The sequence below is a fragment of the Epinephelus lanceolatus genome, chromosome 11, assembly GCF_041903045.1.
Source record: "Epinephelus lanceolatus isolate andai-2023 chromosome 11, ASM4190304v1, whole genome shotgun sequence".
NCBI classification, from domain to species: Eukaryota; Metazoa; Chordata; class Actinopteri; order Perciformes; family Serranidae; genus Epinephelus; species Epinephelus lanceolatus.
In genome coordinates, this window is record NC_135744.1 from 18,718,120 (window position 1) to 18,740,739 (window position 22,620).

At 39.2% G+C, this 22,620-nt stretch overlaps 1 protein-coding gene across 1 annotated transcript; it reads right to left on the reverse strand.

Annotated features, from left to right (window-relative positions):
• Positions 1-7,313: 7,313 nt before the first annotated feature.
• rnft1 (ring finger protein, transmembrane 1) lies at positions 7,314-14,233 on the reverse strand. The gene is made up of 9 exons (XM_033634649.2): positions 14,070-14,233; positions 11,804-12,264; positions 11,652-11,728; positions 11,458-11,558; positions 11,194-11,347; positions 10,928-11,086; positions 10,140-10,205; positions 9,949-10,050; positions 7,314-8,430 (listed from the first exon to the last, which is right to left on the reverse strand). The coding sequence occupies exons 1-9, from the start codon at positions 14,093-14,095 to the stop codon at positions 8,296-8,298; spliced, it is 1,281 nt and encodes a 426-aa protein (XP_033490540.1). The 5' UTR covers positions 14,096-14,233; the 3' UTR covers positions 7,314-8,295.
• Between the last annotated feature and the right edge of the window lie 8,387 nt (positions 14,234-22,620).

Genomic DNA, 22,620 nt, shown 5'->3' on the forward strand with positions numbered 1-22,620 from the left:
TATCAATCCCACAGTGAACACAGTACTCCTTTACGTTTGAGGAAACCAATCACATTGCCTTCGTCACTCACTGGAGCGTGTGGTCACAGGTAGTTGGAGCATGACTTACGGAAAAGCAGCTATAAAAAGATAGAAGTGAAATTTCATCTGGAAGCATCACTTCCACCACAATCAATACCAAATGCTGGCACTGCTTTCTGTCGGAGGCCTGTCCAGAGGCACTGTTCAGTTTCTTTGTGTTGAATGTAAACAGACTCTAAATGCCTTTTCATGTGTTATTTCAAAGGATAGTTTGGATTTCTTGAAGTGGGGACGTATGAGGTGCATATCCATATGACAGTGTGTTGCCTACAGTAGATGGAGGTCGGCACGCTCCCAGTTTGGAGAAGCAGGCAGGAGCATCACTGAAGCTAAGAAATGTACTGCTGTGGATAGGGGCAGCACCAAAATGTATTTTCAGTTACTATCTGTCAAAGTACACACTATATTTAGAATATTTTTACAGCCTTACCTTACCGTCAGATGACCCGATCGCTAGTTGGCACCAGAAATAGGACTGGGCAATACGAAGATATTATATCATTATCGAGATATAAGACTATTTATCGTCTTAGATTTTGGATATTGTAGTATTGTGACCTGGTATAAATGGTGTTTTTTCCACATTTTAAAGGCTGTATTACAGTAAAGTGATGTAAATGTGTTGCCTTAACCCACTTGGTTGTTATATCCACATTATTGATGATTATTGATCAAAAGTCGCATCAGACAGGGTATTTTGCTCAGAAATATTATGTTCGATTTTGTCTCCCAGTCCTAGCATTAATGAAATGCTTTTGAGGAGATTGAAAAGTATGGAGATATATAGCGTGTATCGAGATAAAGCCAAAAAATATCGTGATAAAATTTTCAGGACATATCGCCCAGCCCTGACAAGAAATACCAGTCTGTTAAACATATCATTAAATCCAAATTATTTTATTTATGAACACATTAAAATCACACAGAAGTACATATTCTGATGACTGCTTTTTTTTTAAATTTTATTTTAATTTTATATTTTACAGTAGGATAGGCTGTTTAGGATGTGAGTTTTCACTCAGAGAAAACGCCGTTGTCATAATCAGACTCGTTTCTTGAAGATTTATTTTCCTTAATAATACCGTTTTTAGTATGTTGTTTGTTAACTTATGCTCATTGAATTGTTGTCATATTTTGTAGGATAATTTGCAATGTTCCTAATGCACTGTGCACACATTTAGCACATTGAAAAATGTGATTGTGAATGCAAGAAAGTGCTTCAGTACAGTTGCTAGCTGCGGATAGCCGTCCTTAGTTCGTCTCACCTGTTCTTTTTCCTCATCAAATGGCCACTTTAATTGCTTGAGGTGGGGGTCAGTGACTACGCTAAGGACACTGGCTTCATTCGTGTCTGACACTTGCCACCTCCTTTCAGTTTCCTCCACCCGTTTCAAAAAACAAGCATTCAGTTACTGATTTCGACATTGATTTCCATGGCAATGATTTAAGCTTCGAAGCATTCGGGTCAGCCCTATTAGTGTCAGTGTTGGCACTCTGCAGCCTGCTTCTCCAAACTGGAAGCGTGCCGACCGCTGTCTACTGTAGGTAATACACTGACTATGGATAAGTACCTCATACAACCCCTCTTCAAAAAAATGTGAACTATCCCTTTAAATCTCTACGCTTAGCTCTGATGACCCCTGCAGCATTATATTTTTTTAACTCATGTATTCCTGCAGTCTTGTTGCCACTGAGCAACAAACAGGTTGATCCAAAAACACTCAGCCAAATTGATATCACTGCCCTTCATCAAGTCAGGCAGTGTTCATGTCTTATGTGCTTGGGTGCTTTGCTTTTTGTGCATTTACACTAACAGGGCTCTCAGTAGTGGGGGGGGATAAACCGTGACTTATATGAGTGGACCATCTGCTATAAATGTATGACCTGTTTGTTTGATGTAAAGCTGCTCTATGAGTCGTGTGGAGTCAAGCCATTCAGAACTTCTCACCCTAAAACTGAGCCCACTCTCACGCAGATTGCAGCGATGCTAACTGAAAACTGAATGGATGTAAATTTAGTTTGAATGGCTCCCTGATGTTTCTTGTTATCCAAATACTTCGGCTACATCTACACTAAGACCCTGTCCACATGTGTACAGATAATTTAAAAAATGGATATTTCCTGACTCCGTTTACACAAAAAAAAAAAATCTGTCCAGATGATCTTTGTTTTACAAAATATCTCTGTACACACTAGCACGCAAAAATGACTCCAAATGCTCACAGGCGTTAGCTGTCTGTCCTCGTGTGTGTACACCACCTAATGTTTCCTTTTTCGTAATACCAACTGGAGATCTCGTCATTGTTAAATCCCCTTAAATATAAAGACAAATGCGCTCACTCAAAGATGCAAGTGAAGCTCTCGACATGCAACAAATTTCCTTCAACTCCTCACTGACAACAACCACTCTGGAAAGCGTCCCACCATCTGCTGGTTCGATTGGGCCTGATCCAAAACTCGTTTCTGGTGGACCAAATAACACTGGGTGTCTGGAAACTTGTGCAGCAGTACTAATATTAAGTGTAAAGCATTCATTAGACCAAGCAGTGCTAAAGAAACGTAAACAAACCGGTAGTCTGACGTTGCTGTTTATTTCTTATGCCCATTACATAGAGCAATAATGGGCATTCCGAAACACTCCATTATACGTCCATGCGGATTCAAAGTAAAATGTTTAAAAAATATCAACCTTAGGAGTTTTAAAGTGTTTTAGTGATTTATAACCCGGTTTGCTTGGAGACACAAGGCCAAAACATAGAGGAAAATATCTGCATATGGGTGGACAGGGCCTAAGGCTACATCCAAACTAATACATTTTCGTTTTACAACACAACTGTGGCTACGTATATGCCAAGTGCAGTGGTTCCCAACTCGTCAGATCCAGATTTCTCCTTCGTCATCAGCTCAAGGTCCACATAATACATTAAGGGTGATACTTAAGTTTGGCCTCATTAGTCACTCAATCTATGGCAGGAAATGGCACTTCAAAATAAAAGCTGTGTGCTGGAAATTCACTGTACTTAAAAATAAAGTGTGTTTTTTTACAAACTTGACACATTTCCGAGTCGCTTACAATCCATTCAGAATGGACATGTGACCCACTTTTGGACCGCGACCCACCAGTTGGGAACCACTGGCCTAGCGATCACACTACTGTGGCGTTTCTGAACCCCTAAAACGGAGATTTTTGAAAACGCTGCTGACCCTGTTTTAGTTTGAAAACTCGGCGGTCTGGACGGGCGGATATTGCCCTTGTGATGTAAGTTATTTTAGTGTGAATGGTAATTTTTGCATTTCATTTTCACTTAAAAAAAATTCATGATAGCACCACAATGCTTCATTTATAATGTAAGTTTTAAAACATTTTACCTTTATCAAAAACTGCGGCTCCTGCGATTTGGATATTGCACTTGGCCATATTGCAATTTTGATAATATTTTGATTAACTGTGCAGCTCTAAACTCTAAATTTGGATGGAGATTAATTCTAAAATGGTGCTAAAAGGCTTGTGTGTACAGTGATTGTTTTTAAAACGCCGTCTTAAAACGAAAACACGTGTTAGTGTGGATGTGGCCTCAGTGAATTGACCAAAAGCACTGTTTTAATGAACCAAATCATTTTTGCTGTTAAACAAACAAACAAACCAACAGACCCTGGGGAAGTGTGTTGCAATTTTACTTTCATATTTAGGAACTACAAGATTCAAAGGTCAAACACGTTTTGTGAAAAGTGTGATATTTGATGACACTGACTTTGTTCTCCACTTGAGTGCTCGCAGAGGCAGTTTAATGTTTTTTGTTTTCTACCATTCCTGTACAATGGTTGTTGTTAAGGACCAGTCACTCCACTTCCTTTCTTTGTTGAATTGTTATAATATTTATTTTAAGTGCCATTTTGTGTCCACTGCATTGTTTACACTATGCAAACTGTGTATTTATTATGTAGTATTATTTAGATAAGGCAGCAGAATGTGTGCTAACTTGATTTGGCATTCCTGTCAGAGACTTATTTTGTCATATTAATAATAATAACAAGCATGCACCATATGATTTACTCCTGCAGAACATGTCTTACAGCATTCTCAGATGCAGCTTTTTTCTTATTCCAAAACTGACGACGGTGACCTAATTGTCTTACACTATTTATTGTGTGGCATAGTATCTTATTGAAGGGGGATTTCCAAACAACATTTTCACATCTTCAGACTTTCCTTGCTGAAAACTTGAACTTCAGTTTCCTTTTGCAGTGCTTAATGCAGGGGCAGTGATTGCGAAGAGAAATGAACTGACGCAAAAACCAAGGATGATTTCTTTGCTTCATATATGATCTGTGTGTGTGTGTGTGTGTGTGTGTGTGTGTGTATAGAGTCTATGAGAGAGGTTGGGTAACTAAAAAACTAAAAAAAATTACTTCAGGTTGGAAACACCATTGATTGAATAACATTATTCCTGTTGCTTTGTCACCCTGAGATCTGCCCCGTCAGATGGGGAATGTTAATATGTATCATGTACATAATGAAGTCAAAATAAAAAAAAAAAATAAAATAATGGGTCTTGTCTCTGAGCAGTGGCAACGTCACAGAATGTATAGTACAAAGCAAAAGTGGCAAAATGTTAAATGTAAGTGGTTTTTATTTTAACTAAAAGTGCTTGTTTTTGTCACTGACAGGATCAGATTGTTGTAAGTGTCTGACTACATCATGGAAAGGAGCCCGACAAAGATAGACCTTTTGTTATAGAGTAAGATCAGGGAACGGCCTCGATTGTCAAACCCATCAGGCTCCATTGAAATAGTTTTTTTTAATTTTGGCGAGTATAGAGGCAGCGTATTTTCACATCTAACTGGGTGAATTAGGGTTTTTTTCAAGCAAACCAGAATTAACAATTGTTAGAAGAGTGGAGAGATGAGAGATGTCGACTTCAAATGAAGTGTGTCTTTATGATGATAAATTGCTGTTGATTAAAATAGTCTGGCAGCTTTGCCGACGGTGTCAAAGTGGATATGGAAAGCATCCCGTTAGAGACAGACCTTTTTGTTCAAGAGTAAGATCCTTTATTTTTAACCAGAAACAGCCATGAAATCGCTATCACCAAACCCACCAGACTCCATTTAAATAAACAGTGACTTTAGCGTGTATAGAGCCAGCATATTTTCACATCCAGCTGGGTAAATTTAAGGGTTTATTTCAACCAAACCAGAGCTGGTGATTGTTGGAACAGTGGAAACACAAGACCAAGATGGCTTTGTGAGTTTTATTTTGATTCTCTCAATTTTGGATGAAGTGTGTTTTATGATAATAAAATTAATGTTTATTTAAATGGAGTCTGGTAGGATTGGCTAAGGTGATTTTAGGGCTGTTTCTGGTTAAACAAAAAGGATCTTACTCTTTAACAAAATGGTCTATCTCTGTAGGGATCCTTTCCAAACACTTGTAATAACACAAAATCCCCAAATCGATACTGCCATATCCATTTGATTTAAATAAACAGTGATTTTATCATCATAAAAATACCACAATCAAAGCTGAGAGAAACTAAATACAACTCACACAACGTCTTGGTTTGTCTTTCTACTTTTCCAACAATCACCAACTCTGGTGTGGTTAAAATAAACCCCTGATTTCCCCAGTTAGCTGTGAAAACATGCTGGATCTATACATGCTAAAATAACTGTTTATTTAAATGGAGTCTGGTGAGACTGGCTGTTTCTGGTTAAACAAAAAGGATCTTATCTTTAACAAAAAGGTCTGTCTCTGTAGGGATCCTTTCCATATTGTTGTCAGACACTTAAGATGATAATCAGAGCCTGTCAGTGGCAAAACAAGCACTTTTAAGGGGACACACACTCACCAGCCACTTTAATAGGTACATTTTTCTAGTACCAGGTTGGACCTTCTTTTGCCTTCAGAACTGTCTTAATTCTTGGTGTCATAGATTCAACAAGGTGCTGGAAACATTCCTCAGAGATTTTGGTCCATATTGACATGATGACATAGCACAGTTGCTGCAGATTTGTCGGCTGCACATCCATGATAAGAATCTCCCGTTCCACCGCATCCCAAAGGTGCTCTATTGGACTGAGATCTGGTGACTGTGGAGGCCATTGGAGTACAGAGAACTCATTGTCATGTTCAAGAAACCAGTTTGAGATGATTTGAGCTTTGTGACATGGTGCGTTATCCTGCTGGAAGTAGCCATCAGAAGATGGGAACACTGTGGTCATAAAGGGATGGACACGGTCAGCAACTACACTCAGGTAGGCTGTGGTGTTTAAACCATGCTCAGTTGGTACTAAGAAAATCTCCCCCACACCATTACACCACCAGCACCAGCCTAAACTGTTGACACAAGGCAGGATGGATCCATGCTTTCATGTTTACACCAAATTCTGACCCTGCCATCTGAATGTGGCAGCAGAAATCCAGACTCATCAAACCAGGCAATGTTTTTCCAATCTTTTATTGTCCAGTTTTGGTGAGCCTGTGTGAACTGTAGCCTCAGTTTCCTGTTGTTAGCTGACAGGAGTGGCACCTGGTGTGGTCTTCTGCTGCTGTAGCCCATCTGCTTCAAGGTTGGACGTGTTGTTGGTTCAGAGATGGTCTTCTGCAGACCTTGGTTGTAACCAGTGGTTATTTGAGTTACTGTTGCCTTTCTATCTCACAAGGCATTTTCACCCAGAGAACTGCCACTCACTGGATATTTTCTCTTTTTCAGACCATCCTCTGTAAACCCTAGAGATGGTTGTGCAAGAAAATCCCAGTAGATCAGCAGTTTCTGAAATACTCAGACCAGCCCGTCTGGCACCAACAACCACGCCACGTTCAGAGTCACTTAAATCACTTTTCTCCCCCATTCTGATGCTTGGTTTGAACTTCAACAGGTTGTCTTGACCATGTCTACATGCCTAAACCATTGAGTTGCTGCCACGTGATTGGCTGATTAGCTATATGGGTTAACAAGCAGTTGAACAGGCGTACCTAATAAAGTGGCCAGTGAGTGTAAATTGACAGTGCCAGTGGTTACATTGCAGCCTCTTTCATGGTTCCCATTAACCTCTTATGTGATAATTCGGTCCAGGTTGAAAAATACCAAATTACCCTTAAAGTGAGCTCTGTTCAACCTCCGTACAACATCACTTTAAATAATATTTAGACCTCAATGATTGTCTACAACACTAAGCTACTCAGCAAACAAGTGATTCTTATTTTGTCACATAAAAACAGGCCACGAACATTAAAATTGTAGATCTTTATTCAGATAGTTTATGCATCTAAATGGATAAAAATAACAACACAGTGAAATGATTTTTGTACATAATAAAATAGATGTTTCTCTCCCAGTCTTTGGTTTTTACAAAAACAAGGCTATGTAACCTTTGTAGAAAAATAATTTGTGTGTAAATCAGTCTGTCAAGCTCAGTTGCATCCTTTTGTATCAGATGTGGAAATAAAATAGTCACCAAAAGCTGAAAGCAAAAGGCAGACTGTTGACTCATCACAGAAAGTTACTCTTCAGCCTGCCATGTTCATCTTTCAGTGCCTTCAGTGGCAAAAGTCTGGTCATTACTGCACCATGTGATGTTACTGTGAACTGTGCTTCCTAAGCTCAACCACACAGCTAAAGCAGAATTCAGCAAGCACTCCTGAGCCGAGGTTTGCAGCTGCTTCCTTCTACACGTTTACTGTTAGAAATCAAAAGTTGCTTCAACAAATTTAGAAACACTGGATAAGAGAGGGTGCATGTGTTGCATGTTTGTTCAAACGTATGACAGAGGAAAAATTCTGTTTAAAATACTTTTTTAATATATATCTCTCTGATGTTCCCATATTTACAAGTAGGAGAAATTGTGGAAGTAAAACAATTTGTTGCCACGTGAGGAAAGTTTTTATATTAAAAGGTGAATAAAAGCAACACAACACAAGAGGTATCAACTTAAAATAGAAAAATCACTTTGGGGCATGAAAATAATCAACTGTCCATTGTCTGTTAAAGTGACAAGTTCTGGGAAATAAGCCAGAAACATGTCTACTGTAGGTGCAAGTCGTCTGTCCTTACTGACCCCGGCCCTCAGAGGGCCACAGCCCTTAGCTCATTAACCAAACAGTGTACAACATTACTTGTCAGTGGGGTTTGACAGCCTCAGGAAAAATCACATTAAATACAAGCTAATACCGACGTCCCACACCCCAAAAGCCCTCTGCCTATACCTCATGAGTCAGTAAATCTGCAGGTGAGGAGATGTGGCTCCGTCCCTCCATTTGTAAACCTTCTCTGTGATCACAGTGCGACAGAGAGGGCAGCTCTTCTCCCGGTTAAACCACAGAGCGATGCATTCGTCACAGAATATGTGCTGCATGCCAGAAAAACAAAAGCATGTCAGTATGTCCTGCACTTAATCGTCCATGACTGATCTGATTCAGGAAGGGGTCGGAAAAGATGAATAATGATGTATAAAGAAAATATGGGTTTATTATTAGGGTTGGTAGAGAAGAATAGTAAATAAAAGACAAGTGCAGTTGTGAAACTGTTGTGTTACAGATTTTCTCTCTTTGAGGGTAAGTTCACTATTTTCAACACAGACACTGTTTTTGTTTGCTTTTGTGTCTCAGTGACTTATAAGAACCACATTTTTAGATTGGTCCAGTATTGAGCGAGAGTGCTGTAGCTGTCGATAGTAAAACAGGCTGCAGTGTCAATTTACGTCCAATGAAAGTGCTCGTTTTTGCCACTGACAGGCTCAGATTATTTTTTTAAGTGTCCCTACAGAGACAGACCTTTTTGTTAAAGAGTAAGATCCTTTGTTTAACTACAAACAGCCCCGAAATCACTGTCGCCAAACCTACCAGACTCCATTTAAATAAACGGTAATTTTAGCATGTATAGAGGCAGCGTATTTTCACATCTCACTGGGTGAATTAACATTTTGGGGTTTTTTTTCAACCAAACCAGAGTTGGTGATTGTTGGAACAGTGAAAGGACAAACTAAGATGGTTTTGTGAGTTTTATTTTGTTTCTCTCAATTTTGGATCAAGTGTGTTTTGCAATAATAAAATGAACGTTTATTGAGTCTGGTGGGATTGGCGAAGGCGATTTTGGGGCTGTTTGTAGTTAAACAAAAAGGAACTTACTCTTTAATAAAAAGGTCTATCTCTGTCAAGGTTCTTTCCATACACTTGTACTAACAATGTGACACTGTCAGTGTCAATCACAAGCACTTTAGTGGATGTAAATTGACGTTTCAAAACACGCCACGAGTGTTTCCATTGCAGCCGGCTGCAGCCATCTCAATGAATTCTGGACCAATTCCTTCTTTATCTTTACGAATTTATAAAGCGCTTTTTAAAACAGAGTTAACAGACAAGACATGAAATCAACAACTTTTAAAAGAATTGACAGAAACACATTAGTGTACCAAGACTGAGGAAATAAAAGACAGTCTAAATTAAATTAAAATTCAAGTAAAATCAGGAAAGGCTCTCAGATAAAAGTATGTTTTAAGAAGGGACTTAAACACTCACTGACTGGGTTGACCTGATTTCCCCGGGCAGACTGTTCCAGAGCCTTGGGCCCTGACAGCAAACGCTCTGTACCCTTTAGTTTTCAGTTGGGCCTCTGGAACAGACAAAAGACCTCTGCCCGAGGACCTCAGAGTACGTCCTGGCATGTACAGCACTAAGACGTCAAAGATAAAGTGATAAAGTCTGATAATGTAAAATTGACCTGAAGGATCTTAGTCTGCTTGTTGATGCCCACACAGCACAGAGGAGGCTCATCAATAACTTCAATTATAAATACTACATCTACAATAACAAACCTGATCATTGGTTTGATACGACAGGCCCTGCAGTGAACACTTGTGTGGTTTTACCTGACAGAGCAGAACCCGAGGCTCCCTGTACTCTCCCTGACAGATGGGACAGACGTCTCCAGCCTCGCTGCACTGACTCCTAGTGGCCGCTGTGCCTGTGTGCTGAGAAACAGACAAAAGCAACACCTCAGCACAGCTGGTTCCTCAATGTGACGACTCACAAATGAACAAAGAAGTTGTTAACCACTGACCTCGCCCTTTAGAAATATCCTCACAGTTTTCAGCAAAGACGTCCACTGTCCGTACAATCCTAAAAGCTGAGGGGGAGAAAAAAGAACAAAAATGTAAACAAACAACAAAAAAATTTTATTTTAAAAGGAATACTTAACCCACAAAATGACCCTCTGTATATCAATAACTAACCCTGTGATATCTTGAATCCTGGCATGCCTTCATGGTGAACGAAGAATACCAGAACTCAGAAAATTCTTGACAAACTGAAGTCAAAGCCAAGGTCTCTCAATTGAAACAATACTAAAAGACAGAGCTTTACCGTCACCTGTAACATCGGTCGAGTCGTTTTTAGACATTTTAATGTGGAAAAGTTACATTTTTCATCTTTACAGGGCTAGTTCAGAGACCAGGAGCTCCTCTGTTCGGCAAGGTAAAATTACTGTTTGTGTCAACAGAGTCTGGCTTTGAAGAGAGTATGGAGAAGTTTCACTTTTAGTTCAGTTCCCTGTCTGAGCACACAATTGGATAAATGAGACTTGGATTATACTGCACGAGTTGTGTGAGACTTTGTAAATGTTTTGATATAGTTTTGCTGTTGTTACAGGCAGATAATATGACTTCAGCTCATCCAGAATTTTCTCCATTTTTGTATTCTTTGCTCACCAGAAGCATAGGAGAAAAAGTTTTTTTTCACAAGTTCAACTTAACATGCGGTGAGTGATTGATATACAAATGGTTATTTGGGAGGTGAAGTATTCCTTTAATGATGTAAAGATCTATTGCTGGTTAGTCTGACTGATCACACCTTCAGTATGAGGTAGAGCAAAGCCAGCAGGACCCCCAGTGTGAGTCCAGGGGTGCCGTCAACCTCCTGGTACGTGACCAGGTAGCGGAACCACAGTGGAACAGGAGCTGTGGCCTGGTGGACCTGACCCAGCTCCTCAGTCAGCATCACCCACCGGCCCTGGAGACAAAAGAAGAACTACTGAACCAGCACTGCCAAGACATAATATTAGAGTGACAGTTCTTCCTTAAAACCAAAAACCCAAAGGAGAAATACACCACACTCACCTGGGTTCTGTAGGTCACCAGTGAAGATGGCAGCAGCAGAATAAGGCACTTAATCCCCATAAAGAGAAACTTTATGATGAAGTTGGTGATGCCGACTGCCCATAGAACCTCCCAGAAACCCAGCGGCTCAATGGTTGGGCTGAGGAAGATGAGACTGGAAGAAGGTTGTGTTCACGTTAAACGGCTGCTTACTAACAACCAACAGAGAGTGAGATTATACTCCAAGAACAGGTAATTGGTTTGCACAGATGCACTGACTCGTACCAATAATGAAGTGTCTCAGTGAGGAAGGTGTAGTAAAGCAGGAGGGTGGAAGAGATCAGGAACAGAAGCAGCCACACACACTGCAGCTTTGAGTGACGATCCTGAGGGAACACACAGGCGATAACATGGTTTAGGACTCTAATAGCAATGAACTGTATAAAAGAATCAATAAATGTTTTCTGTTCTTAACTTACCTGAAGAAAGACTTGAATCTGAATGTTTTTATTCACATACAGAAAAGTCGTGAAGAGGCCAACGCCAACTGCCAGACCTGGTAAATGGATAGAAAGCGTATAATAAGTTGTCTTGCATTCACTGATGCATTAACTGTGTTTGCTTAACTCACCAAGAGCATGTTGGATGACCAGTTTAGCACACAGTATGATGAGGAAGGGAAGACTCTTTTGGAGCCAGCGGAAGAGACAGCGGAGCTCAGACAAGGAGGTGCTGGGTTCCCCAGAGTCCAGATCAGAGTCAGGCGGGTCCAGCTCAGGCTCTGAGTTCGAGTGGTGCTGCGCCCGATTGTGCACGTGTGGCTGAGAATGGGAGTGGCTGTGGGAGTTGACTCTGGACCTCCTGGATGATGCGCCTCCACTGGACTCCCCGGGCTTGCTGGTCATGGTTACCCGCACCTCATTGGTTTCGGGGTTGACGGCGGCAGCAGCAGCAGCAGGGACTGGTGTTCTGGTAAGTTCTGGTTGCAGAGTTAGGGATAAACCATTTGCTGCGTGAGCGCCCAGCTCATCTGAATTAGGCTGCATTACAGTCGGAGACTCCCTCAGTTTCAGTGCTCTTCTGGAATCACTCCTTCAACACAAAAGACAAACCTTTGTACCCTCAGAAACAATGTGTCTAGCAGTAACAAGTTGTATAACAAATGGAAGGTGCACAGTCGTCAGTTAATCCAAGATATAGACTCACAGCTCTATGTTTTAATGCAGGACTTTGCATTTCACTCATTCTTGAGAAGTGGGACAGTCGATCGATTTTTACTCTTCAGGTAGGCTTGGAAAATATATTTTAAAAGATCAAAGTCTCGACTTTTAAACTTTGTAATAAGCCAACCTCCCAGTGATTTATTTTTTTCTTGAATAGCGGACATAATGGATGTCAGAGGTAAGATCTGACAGAGTTGACGTCTGACAGAGTTGACGTCTGACAGAGTTGACAAATAGTGATAAATATCCATTAATTTCACAGCAGTCGTAGTGAGTAGCTATTTTAATTTGTAAGTTGCTTAGAGTTCTCTTCATGCTAATCAAAATACTCATTTTTAGACCATAACTCTTGTTTAGTTTTGAGCGGTTGTGGTTGGGATACACTCAATAGCAATATTATTTAATTATTTTATCATAAAATAAAAAGCTCACCGGTGCTTAAGCAGCATTACCACCTTTTTGGAATCCAATAGATGAGACAGGAGTCCTTAGATTATAGCTAACTCCTTTTATGCATTTTATGTGAAAATCTGATGATCTTGCAGTGCCTTTTTAAAACTGATGTTATCAGTCTGTGCTGTCAGTTTTAGATTTTGAAGTCTTAACACATTTTTTAATTGTTTGAATTTGTGAATTATTATCTGGGACAAAGGTGTTTTCTGGCATAGGGCAAGTTTAGAAGTTAAAATAATAAATTTAGGTCAAAATATTTAATAACTCATCATTATTTCATACATATAAATCCTTTAAAAAATAAAGTGTCACCCCAGAAGCTAAATACGTGTGTTGATAAGTTATAATTTTAAGGTTTTCTTTTTGGTAAGGCAAGATTTATCCCAATTCTCAAGAATGAGATTCAGATTCAGACAACTTCATTAATCCCACCAGGGGCAATTTGTTTGAACAGTTTGCCTTGCACACATACTACAACATACAGTAGCATGTAGACACATTAATAGATGAGTAATAAATAAAAATAAAAATTTGGGTGGGCGATTTATTATCTTTGAGTCGGGGGCTCCCACCAAACAAATCAACAATGCCACTATCTGATCACTATTTGACTAAGTTCAGGTGTCTAAATAAGTGACATTATGGTAACTCTGTGATCATGGGTGTGGTTAATCTGTACAAGTATTAACTTGTACAATAACTGAAAGCTGCAGGTGTAACACTGCAATCTGTGACCCGTCAGATTCTGTGACCCTGAACCAGACTCCGTTAAGAAATAGTAGAGTTCAGTGAGTAGACGAGTGGTTAGGGTTTCTGTTTGTATTTTAGGAGCTCGGTAAGGGATTGAGACTTGTTACAGAATTCGGTGTAACACCGCAAAAACAGACGACAGTGTTTTCTGTTTGGAGTAACAGATAATTATTAGGTTAACGTTAACTTAAGTTTTGATGCTAACTAAAGATGACTAGCAGTCCGTGTTGCAGTATTAATAATCCAATAAGTCTCATCCAGGCTGTAAGTACAGTGGTTTTGAAAGCTAACTAAAGTTAGCCGAACTGTACGGAGGTTAAATCCATAATTTTCAGGAAATATAAGTAATGAGAGACAGTCAACAAGACAGCTGATCGTTTCCTCCACAGTGTACTGGGCTGCCGTTAGCGTTAGCGTTAGCATTAGCTAACAGCTGTTTTCTGTCTGCCGGTGCTAAAAGCTTCTGCTCACCTGTCATTCTGCACCCGGAGTTTCATGGTAGGCTTCCGGTCCCCATTTAAGACAACGTCCGAGTCTCCAAACGAAACAAAAGCAAAAGCAAACCAAAAAAAGAAAACTAAACTGTTATGTTTCAGGCTAAGCCATACGCCTGTCGTTCAGACATCTTGACGTTGGTTACGTCAGCAGACGTCACAGTCTTCGTCTTCTTCTTCTTCTTCTTCTTCTTCTTCTTCTTCTTCTTTTTGTTTTACGGCGGTTGGCATCCAGCAATAGGTACATTACCGCCCCTTTCTGCTCTGGAGTGTGGACCAGACAATAGGCCCACCCCACAACACACATACACCCACCCACCCACCCACACACACACACACACACACACACACACACACATTTAGTCCTACCCTATATAGCTACACCATTCCTAACCTACCTTATACCCTATAAAAAAGCCCTGTGTCCCTTAAAAACTTCACTACTACCCTGACTCGCGCTCTCTCACTCATTTCCATTACTCCTTTTAAATTAAACTCTTGGACCCCTAACTTCCTCAGACTATTCCTCATCACCTCTCTCTGAGCCCCATATGCCCTACACCTCAAAAGTACATGATCCACTGACTCCTCCTCTTCCTGACACCTCTCACACAGTCCTGTCTGATGCTTCCCTACCAGTTTAAGTGACTTATTAAGTGAACAGTGCCCTAGCCTTAACCTCATTATCACCACTTCCTCTCTCCTGTGCCCTATACCTGCCCTAGTGACCCTGATGCTGTTTTGTATGTGAAATAAATGCCTCCCTTTGCCCTCTCTATTCCACCTCTCTTGCCATATTTGATTGGTTACGTCACAGTCTTCTTCTGTTGGGTAATTATGACGGGTCGGATGTGAAACGCTGCAATGCCTCCACCTACTGGAGCATTTTAAAATTACCATCGACAAATTTTAATAAATTAACAAATTTAACAACAAAATTAACAAAATCAATTTAATTAAAAATAAACAAAACAATTTAAACACACAGAGAACACTCAAATATGTGTCAGCACATAGTAATGTATAATTTGGAGAAAAGATCATTTGAAATAATATAATAAAAATAATTTTAAAAAATTATATACCATAATAATAATGATGATAATAAGAAAATAATGCATTTTTAAATACAAGTAGCTTTAAGTCCATGAGCAGTGATTGTGGGAGGAATAACTGGAGAAATAAATAAAAGATAATGGTAACTGTCTGCTAAGCAAAAATAGTAATAACAGGAGAGTACTTATTGGATTATTAATACTGAAACATGGACTGCTAGTCATCTTTAGTTAGCATCAAAACTTAAGTTAACCTAATAATTATCTGTTACTCCAAACAGAAAACACTGTCGTCTGTTTTTGCAGTGTTAGGTGAGGTAGTATTCCAAGTATGAGTGAGATATTAACAGATAAGGTGTGTAACAATATAAAACGATGAAATAAATTATGAAATAGAATACGAAACAGAACGTTCACAGTAAGGCATCATCTTGTTATCAACTGCTACAACAGGGCAATACATAAAAAATAGATAATCAGAAATGCTACCTATACAAATACTGATGGTCTAAAGGAAAGAAAGAAGAAAGACAATGCACATAATTATCTTGCATTCAAGAAATTAATACAAGTAGACTTCTGTAGCCTTCTCCCCCTCTAGAAATGTCATAAATGCTCCCATAACTTATCAAAAGTAGAATATTTACCCTTAATCATAAAGGTAAGTTTTTCAAGGGCAACAGAGTGTGACAGTCCAGTAAGCCAAGAAATAAATAAAATATTACTGAAGTAAAATATACACTAGTTAGTCGGTGAAGATTCTGAGTCATCCAGGTCATGGTAATCGTAAGTGCTATATCCCGTAAGTGGTCCCACCTGACCCTAACGACTCACATGGTGGCCAGGTGGGTCAACGACTCACATTGTGACCTTGAAGACTCTGAAACTAAGAGCTCATGTGACCCCTACGACTCTGCAAGGGTTCACACCCACACAGGGTTTATAGTCTGTAACTTCATACCAGTCATTTAGAACTTCAAGAAACGCAAGCAAGTCCAGTTGCCTACAATATAGCACTTACGATTACACTAGTTAGTGTATAATGTTAATAATGATACACACGTTTGATGTCTCACATCTCTGGATATGCTGGGAAGTTGCTGAGTAGGTATGTCTGTTACTGAACCTGAGGGCACAGGTTCACATCCTCTCTGTGTTCTTGAGTAAGACACCAAATTCCTACAAGCTACCAGTGTTGTTTCTGTCTTTGCAACCCTTCATTATGTTGACAACTACAGAAGTGTAGCCTTAGTCATATCTAACAACTAAAATCTTTTCAGATGAAGGTCCCTGAGGAGAAATCTTATCAACTGGGGGTTCCTGACCCATTGTGGATTAATTTAGGGGTTGTCGACAGAAGAAAAGTTGAGAACCACTGCTGTAGACGATCAGGCTGTGTGTGCATGTTTGTAAGTGAGTTGTTGTGTGTGTATCCCACTGGCAAGCTACCCTCCATCGCTCTACACTGCAATCACAGGCAAGTATTGCTAATAAGGGCAATGGCGCCGTCGTAAAACCCTCCTGTTCCCCATCAGGTTTACACCATGATGTCTGTCAGCACTGTTGCCACCAGCTCAGACTCTGAATCATAGATATGGTCTGAATGTCTTACATATTATTATATACTGCACCGAATACAAGTTTTCTTAAATTATATGTTTGAATATGCCAATGAAGTGGTATCTAATTAAATATGAGCTGATTTGCACGCATTTTCAGATAAAGCCAGGTTCACAATTCTTGTTTCACTTTGTTTCAAAGGTTTCTACAGAGGAATTTTTGGATATTTCTTTCTATCACTCCATAAATCAGAAAATACTGTCAACAGCCATAACAAAATCAATTTCCAATATTGTTTTTAGGGGAAAAAATGTTCTATAAATCAGACTATGAATGATATATGAGTAAACTCCTCTGTAATATAGACGGGAACAAAACTGCAAAGTCTGGTGTATTTTTGGCTCAAGTTATGAGAAAAAAATAGTTTTGAAAAAACTGCCTTCAAAGATATGGATTTTTTTAAGCAAAAATAAGACAGTGGGATAAAAATTTAAATAATGCGTATCACCATGAAACCTCTGCATTTGTTTACTTACATTAGGATAATTATTTTTTGTATATCAAGTTGTCTGAAGCGTTATGTGTAAATATGCAAATTATGCATTATCTAAATACATATGCACGAAGCTGCATACATTTCCAGAACAATTCTAAACATTGGATAAAGCTTGGTTCAAAATTCTTGTTTCACTTTGTTGTCGTATTAGAGTCAAAGATTTTTATGGAGGGAATTTTGGGCATCTCATTTTATAGCTCAATTAATCAGAAATTACTGAATGAATAAAAAAGCCATTAAAAGAATCATTTTTTTTTTTTGCCATGTTTTTATGAATAAAATGTTCTGACTGACTCAGAGTATGAGGAAAAAAAGGAATTGAGAATTTTTTTTTTTTTTTTTGAGAAATAAAATATGCCACCATGAAACGTTCCCAGCTGATTACTGACATAAGGACAATTATATTTAGTTTTACGAGTTTTTGAAGTTTTATGTGTAAATATGCAAATTATGTATTATCTAATTAATAGTGCAGAACAGAAATCAGAACTAAAATAAACACCTAAATCTGCATTTTGGACAGTTTTTGTTCTGCAAAACAGACCCAATCTGTTTTCACCTGTAGTGTCTCGCCTTAAATTACACACCGTTTTAATACTGGCATCATTTTCTACTAATTGAGATTGTAAATAGCACACAATACAGTCACAATGGCTGACAAATTAGTTTTTGGTATTCAAATCAATGCAGTGCACATGCTTCCAAAGCTTAAGAAATTTCTATTCAAATTTTCTTGCAATGCCAACAAGAAAACGTCACCTATGAAATCATAAAAAATGACAGATGGCTTTTTCACAGACTGGAGCCTGAGCCTCTGCTGAAGCTTTTTAAATGCAGTCCTTTGACCTGTTTCTGTTAAAGAGGTTGTACTTTCTGTAATATCTGCCTTGGCATCGCTCAGACTCTGTACGAGCGTGCAGTAAGCCACTGTGGTGAAAGGAGGTTAATGTACTACGGCTGTGAGAGCTGTTCCCCGGCTCTATCTGTAATTGTGTTATTGCACTATAGAATTGTCAGTGGAGTTGTACTGCCCCAGTCAAGGCATCGGAGCCAAGTCTGTGGAGGGAGGTTAACTTGACATATAAATTGCTATCTGCCAAGATGAATGGAGCTCGCCAGAGAGCAGATGAGGGAAGCAGTGGCCTGACATTGCTTCTGACAGACTCCGTATATCCCCTGTCATCTTTCTCTTTTCCTTTCTCTGTACACGGTGCCAGCTGCTGCTTCCTCTGATGTCTTACTGGAGCTGCCAAAAATCCAATGCTAGCGCTGTCCATTCTTGTGTACATGCATGTGTGTGTGTGTGTGTGTGTAGACGCATCAGAGTGGTGTTCAACTGCCATTGGTTATTATCTAGAACATTTTCACTGTGAAATAACAATTCAGACTCTATACTGAATTGTTTTCTAGAGCAATTTCCACAACAGGGAAACAATCTATTCATTCTTAAGATGATATTACTGTCAACCTGTTGATGTTATCGATTATATCATAACATGTGTGATCACACATGCAAGTTTAGTTATTGCACTCGCTCGTTTTATGGCTGTAGCTTGTTCAATACCTGCAGTTTTTTTTGTTTTGTTTTTTTACAGGTTTTGCCCCTTTTTGTTGTTGTTTTGTGTCTCTTTATAGTTGTCAGCATCTTTTTTATGGTTTGTGTCTCTTAGTGGTATTTTTGTCTTGTATCTCTATGTCGTTGTTTTGTGTCTCTTTGTAGTTCCTTTGCATCTCTTTGTGGTTGTGTATCTCTCTGCAGTCGTTTTGTGTCTCTTTGTAGTTCCTTTGCATCTCTTTGTGGTCGTGTATCTCTCTGTAGTTGTTTTGTGCCTCTTTGTAGTTCCTTTGCATCTCTTTGTGGTCGTGTATCTCTATGTCGTCGTTTTGTGTCTCTTTGTAGTTCCTTTGCATCTCTTTGTGGTCGTGTATCTCTATGTCATCGTTTTGTGTCTCTCTGTAGTTCCTTTGCATCTCTTTGTGGTCGTGTATCTCTATGTTGTCGTTTTGTGTCTCTTTGTAGTTCCTTTGCATCTCTTTGCGGTCGTGTATCTCTCTGTAGTTGTTTTGTGTCTCTTTGTAGTTCCTTTGCATCTCTTTGTGGTTGTGTATCTCTATGTCGTCATTTTGTGTCTCTTTGTAGTTCCTTTGCATCTCTTTGTGATCGTGTATCTCTCTGTAGTTGTTTTGTGTGTCTTTGTAGTTCCTTTGTATCTCTTTGTGGTCGTGTATCTCTATGTAGTTGTTTTGTGTCTCTTTGTAGTTCCTTTGCATGCCTTTGTTGCCATTTTGTGTCTCTTCAAAGTGCAATTGTTGTCTCTTTTAGAGATACTTGTGTCTTTTGGTCGTTTTGTTTCTCTTTGTAACTGTTTTGTGTCTCTTTGATTTGTATTTGTGTCTTTTTTGTGTCATTTGTAATCAAACTGTGTCTCTTTGTAATGGTTTTGTGTCTCTTTGTAGTTCCTTTGCATCTCTTTGTGGTTGTGTATCTCTATGTAGTTGTTTTGTGTCTCTTTGTAGTTCCTTTGCATCTCTTTGTGGTCGTGTATCTCTATGTAGTTGTTTTGTGTCTCTTTTTAGCTCCTTTGCATCTCTTTGTGGTCGTGTATCTCTATGTAGTTGTTTTGTGTCTCTTTGTAGTTCCTTTGCATCTCTTTGTGGTCGTGTATCTCTATGTAGTTGTTTTGTGTCTCTTTGTAGTTCCTTTGCATGCCTTTGTTGCCATTTTGTGTCTCTTCAAAGTGCAATTGTTGTCTCTTTTAGAGATACTTGTGTCTTTTGGTCGTTTTGTTTCTCTTTGTAACTGTTTTGTGTCTCTTTGATTTGTATTTGTGTCTTTTTTGTGTCATTTGTAATCAAACTGTGTCTCTTTGTAATGGTTTTGTGTCTCTTTGTAGTTCCTTTGCATCTCTTTGTGGTTGTGTATCTCTATGTAGTTGTTTTGTGTCTCTTTGTAGTTCCTTTGCATCTCTTTGTGGTCGTGTATCTCTATGTAGTTGTTTTGTGTCTCTTTTTAGCTCCTTTGCATCTCTTTGTGGTCGTGTATCTCTATGTAGTTGTTTTGTGTCTCTTTGTAGTTCCTTTGCATCTCTTTGTGGTCGTGTATCTCTATGTAGTTGTTTTGTGTCTCTTTGTAGTTCCTTTGCATGCCTTTGTTGCCATTTTGTGTCTCTTCAAAGTGCAATTATTGTCTCTTTTAGGGATACTTGTGTCTTTTGGTCGTTTTATTTCTTTTTGTAGTTGTTTAGTGTCTCTTTGATTTATATTTGTGTCTTTTTTGTGTCATTTGTAATCAAACTGTGTCTCTTTGTAGTTGTTTTGTGTCTCTTTGAGGCACACTTTGGGCCCCCGGGCCTGTGCCCGGTAGGCCTGTTCTGTAATCCATCCATGGTCTCGCTGTATCTAGTTTGTGATTTATGTTGCAGACATGCTGTCCTGCAGGCTTGTGTTTGTGGTCTTTGGGGGATGGGAAGAGGAGGATTGGATGGCCTTTCAGATCACATTCATAGTAATTGAGACCTTACAGTTTTCTGAGTCAGAATCCATGGATGGTTCATTAGTTATTACTGTTTAGAGCTGGCAGGATATCTCATAGAAAGTTACTTGACATTAAAACATTACGCAATCTTGTTGTGCATTATTGTGGGACTTTTGATTCATAAATATCTCGAAATAAAGTTACAATGTGGTTGCATTATTCGGCAGACAAAATTGCATTCCCTTCTTTCTCAGACGAGGTGAATGTTAGATGTATTAAAATTATACCGTCTGGTCAAAACAGCCCAAAATGTCAGCTGGTTCTTTGGTAATACTGATATAATTCAAGTTTCTGCAAACTGACTTTCATACAGTGAAATTAATTCAAATACATCAATCTAATTCACTGTAGCATGTTTTGTAGAATGGATTTGAATTATTTAATGCAAATATTATAGATTTGGACTAAATGTCAGATTCTATGGTGGTGATCAGGAAGACAACAGAGACCTCATCTTGTATCTTGTGAGGTATTTCACAAAAAACCCGAATAAGCACTTTTAGCCAACTTATTTTCTGTATGTCACTGATAAATTGTGAGATCCTCAGAATGTTTTGTATAAAATAGACAAAGTAATCGCCCTCTGCCTATCAGTTAAGACATTTATGTCTTAAATCTGGGGTAGGCAGTTTAATTTTGGCTTTACTTGGCAAAAATCCAACCTTTGAGCAGAATCCCATTGTGAGAGCAGGCAGCAGCTCCAGACATGGACCCCCACTGGAACTGGTCTGGCTGGACTGGACAGCCCAGACTCTCCGTCAGATCAGCAAACTTTCTGCTGATGTTACACAGGTTAGACCCAGTGCTACCACTGGGCACCAGACCACTGAGGGGTTTGGCTGAATTGGAGCTTCTACAGCTGCTAATTTACAGTCCATCTTCAGAGCTGCTCTGTGCCCTCCTCCCAGGGAAAGCACTCTACGGTGGTGGGGAGCAAGGCGCAGGGACCTCTATGCAACTGCACAATGACATGAGATATCTATTATAATAAATCTGAATCTATCAATAGAAAACACTGGGTTAGTTTATGGAGCGTGTGCATATGCAGGTGGTTGTCTGCTGGGATGGACTTAGGACAGAGAGGATAGAGCTGCAGGAGGAAGGCCATTTTTTTTGCCTGTTTCAGATTTCTGCCTACCCTTAACTTTAATACCGCATTCATATTAATATCCAATTCTACAATGCTGTAGCCACATAATTATGGTAGATATACTCAGTGGACAACCATCAGGGCCCTCTGGGTCCTTAGAATGAGCCTAAAACAGGAGTGTCCAAACTTTTTTTGAATAGAGGCCAGATTAGATAACGTGAAAATACTTGGGGGGAAGCTGCCACACAACATTAGCACTAGTACATACAAAGACAAGCTGCAGGCCATATGAAATTGATCTTCGGGCCACGATTGGCTCCTGGCCCGGCCTTTGAACATGCCTGGCTTAAGATATTCTAAAAATTAATATATATATTTTTTTAAATCTATTTTTTTATATATTAAGTCAACAGCTCTACTTTTATTTGAACAGTTCATAGTTTGCCAATCAACATCTAAACAAAATATTTCTGAGAAAAACAAACCCTTTAAACCAACCTGTTCAGTTTGTGTTGGAATGTGAAGGGTTAAATTAATACGCACCTTTGTCTCCCAATCAGAATTTTTCTGCCTCTACAGTTGCTAGGAGGAAAATATAGTTTCAGCTCTGTGATTGGTTGTCCTGTAATAAAAATTGATGAATCATATCTTCAGTTTAAATTGGTGGTCCGACTGCTAACTGTCCAAGTAAAACCGCTGATAAACAAGCTAGCTAGCCCGTTGGAAGCCGTT

Coding starts and splice junctions, on each gene's coding strand:
- rnft1 (XM_033634649.2), bottom strand. CDS start 14,095: ATGAAACTCCGGGTGCAGAATGACAG. Junction 11,559..11,651: donor AGATTCAAGTCTTTCTTCAG/GTAAGTTAAGAA, acceptor GTGTTCCCTCAG/GATCGTCACTCAAAGCTGCA. Junction 11,087..11,193: donor TGGTGACCTACAGAACCCAG/GTGAGTGTGGTG, acceptor TTTTGTCTCCAG/GGCCGGTGGGTGATGCTGAC.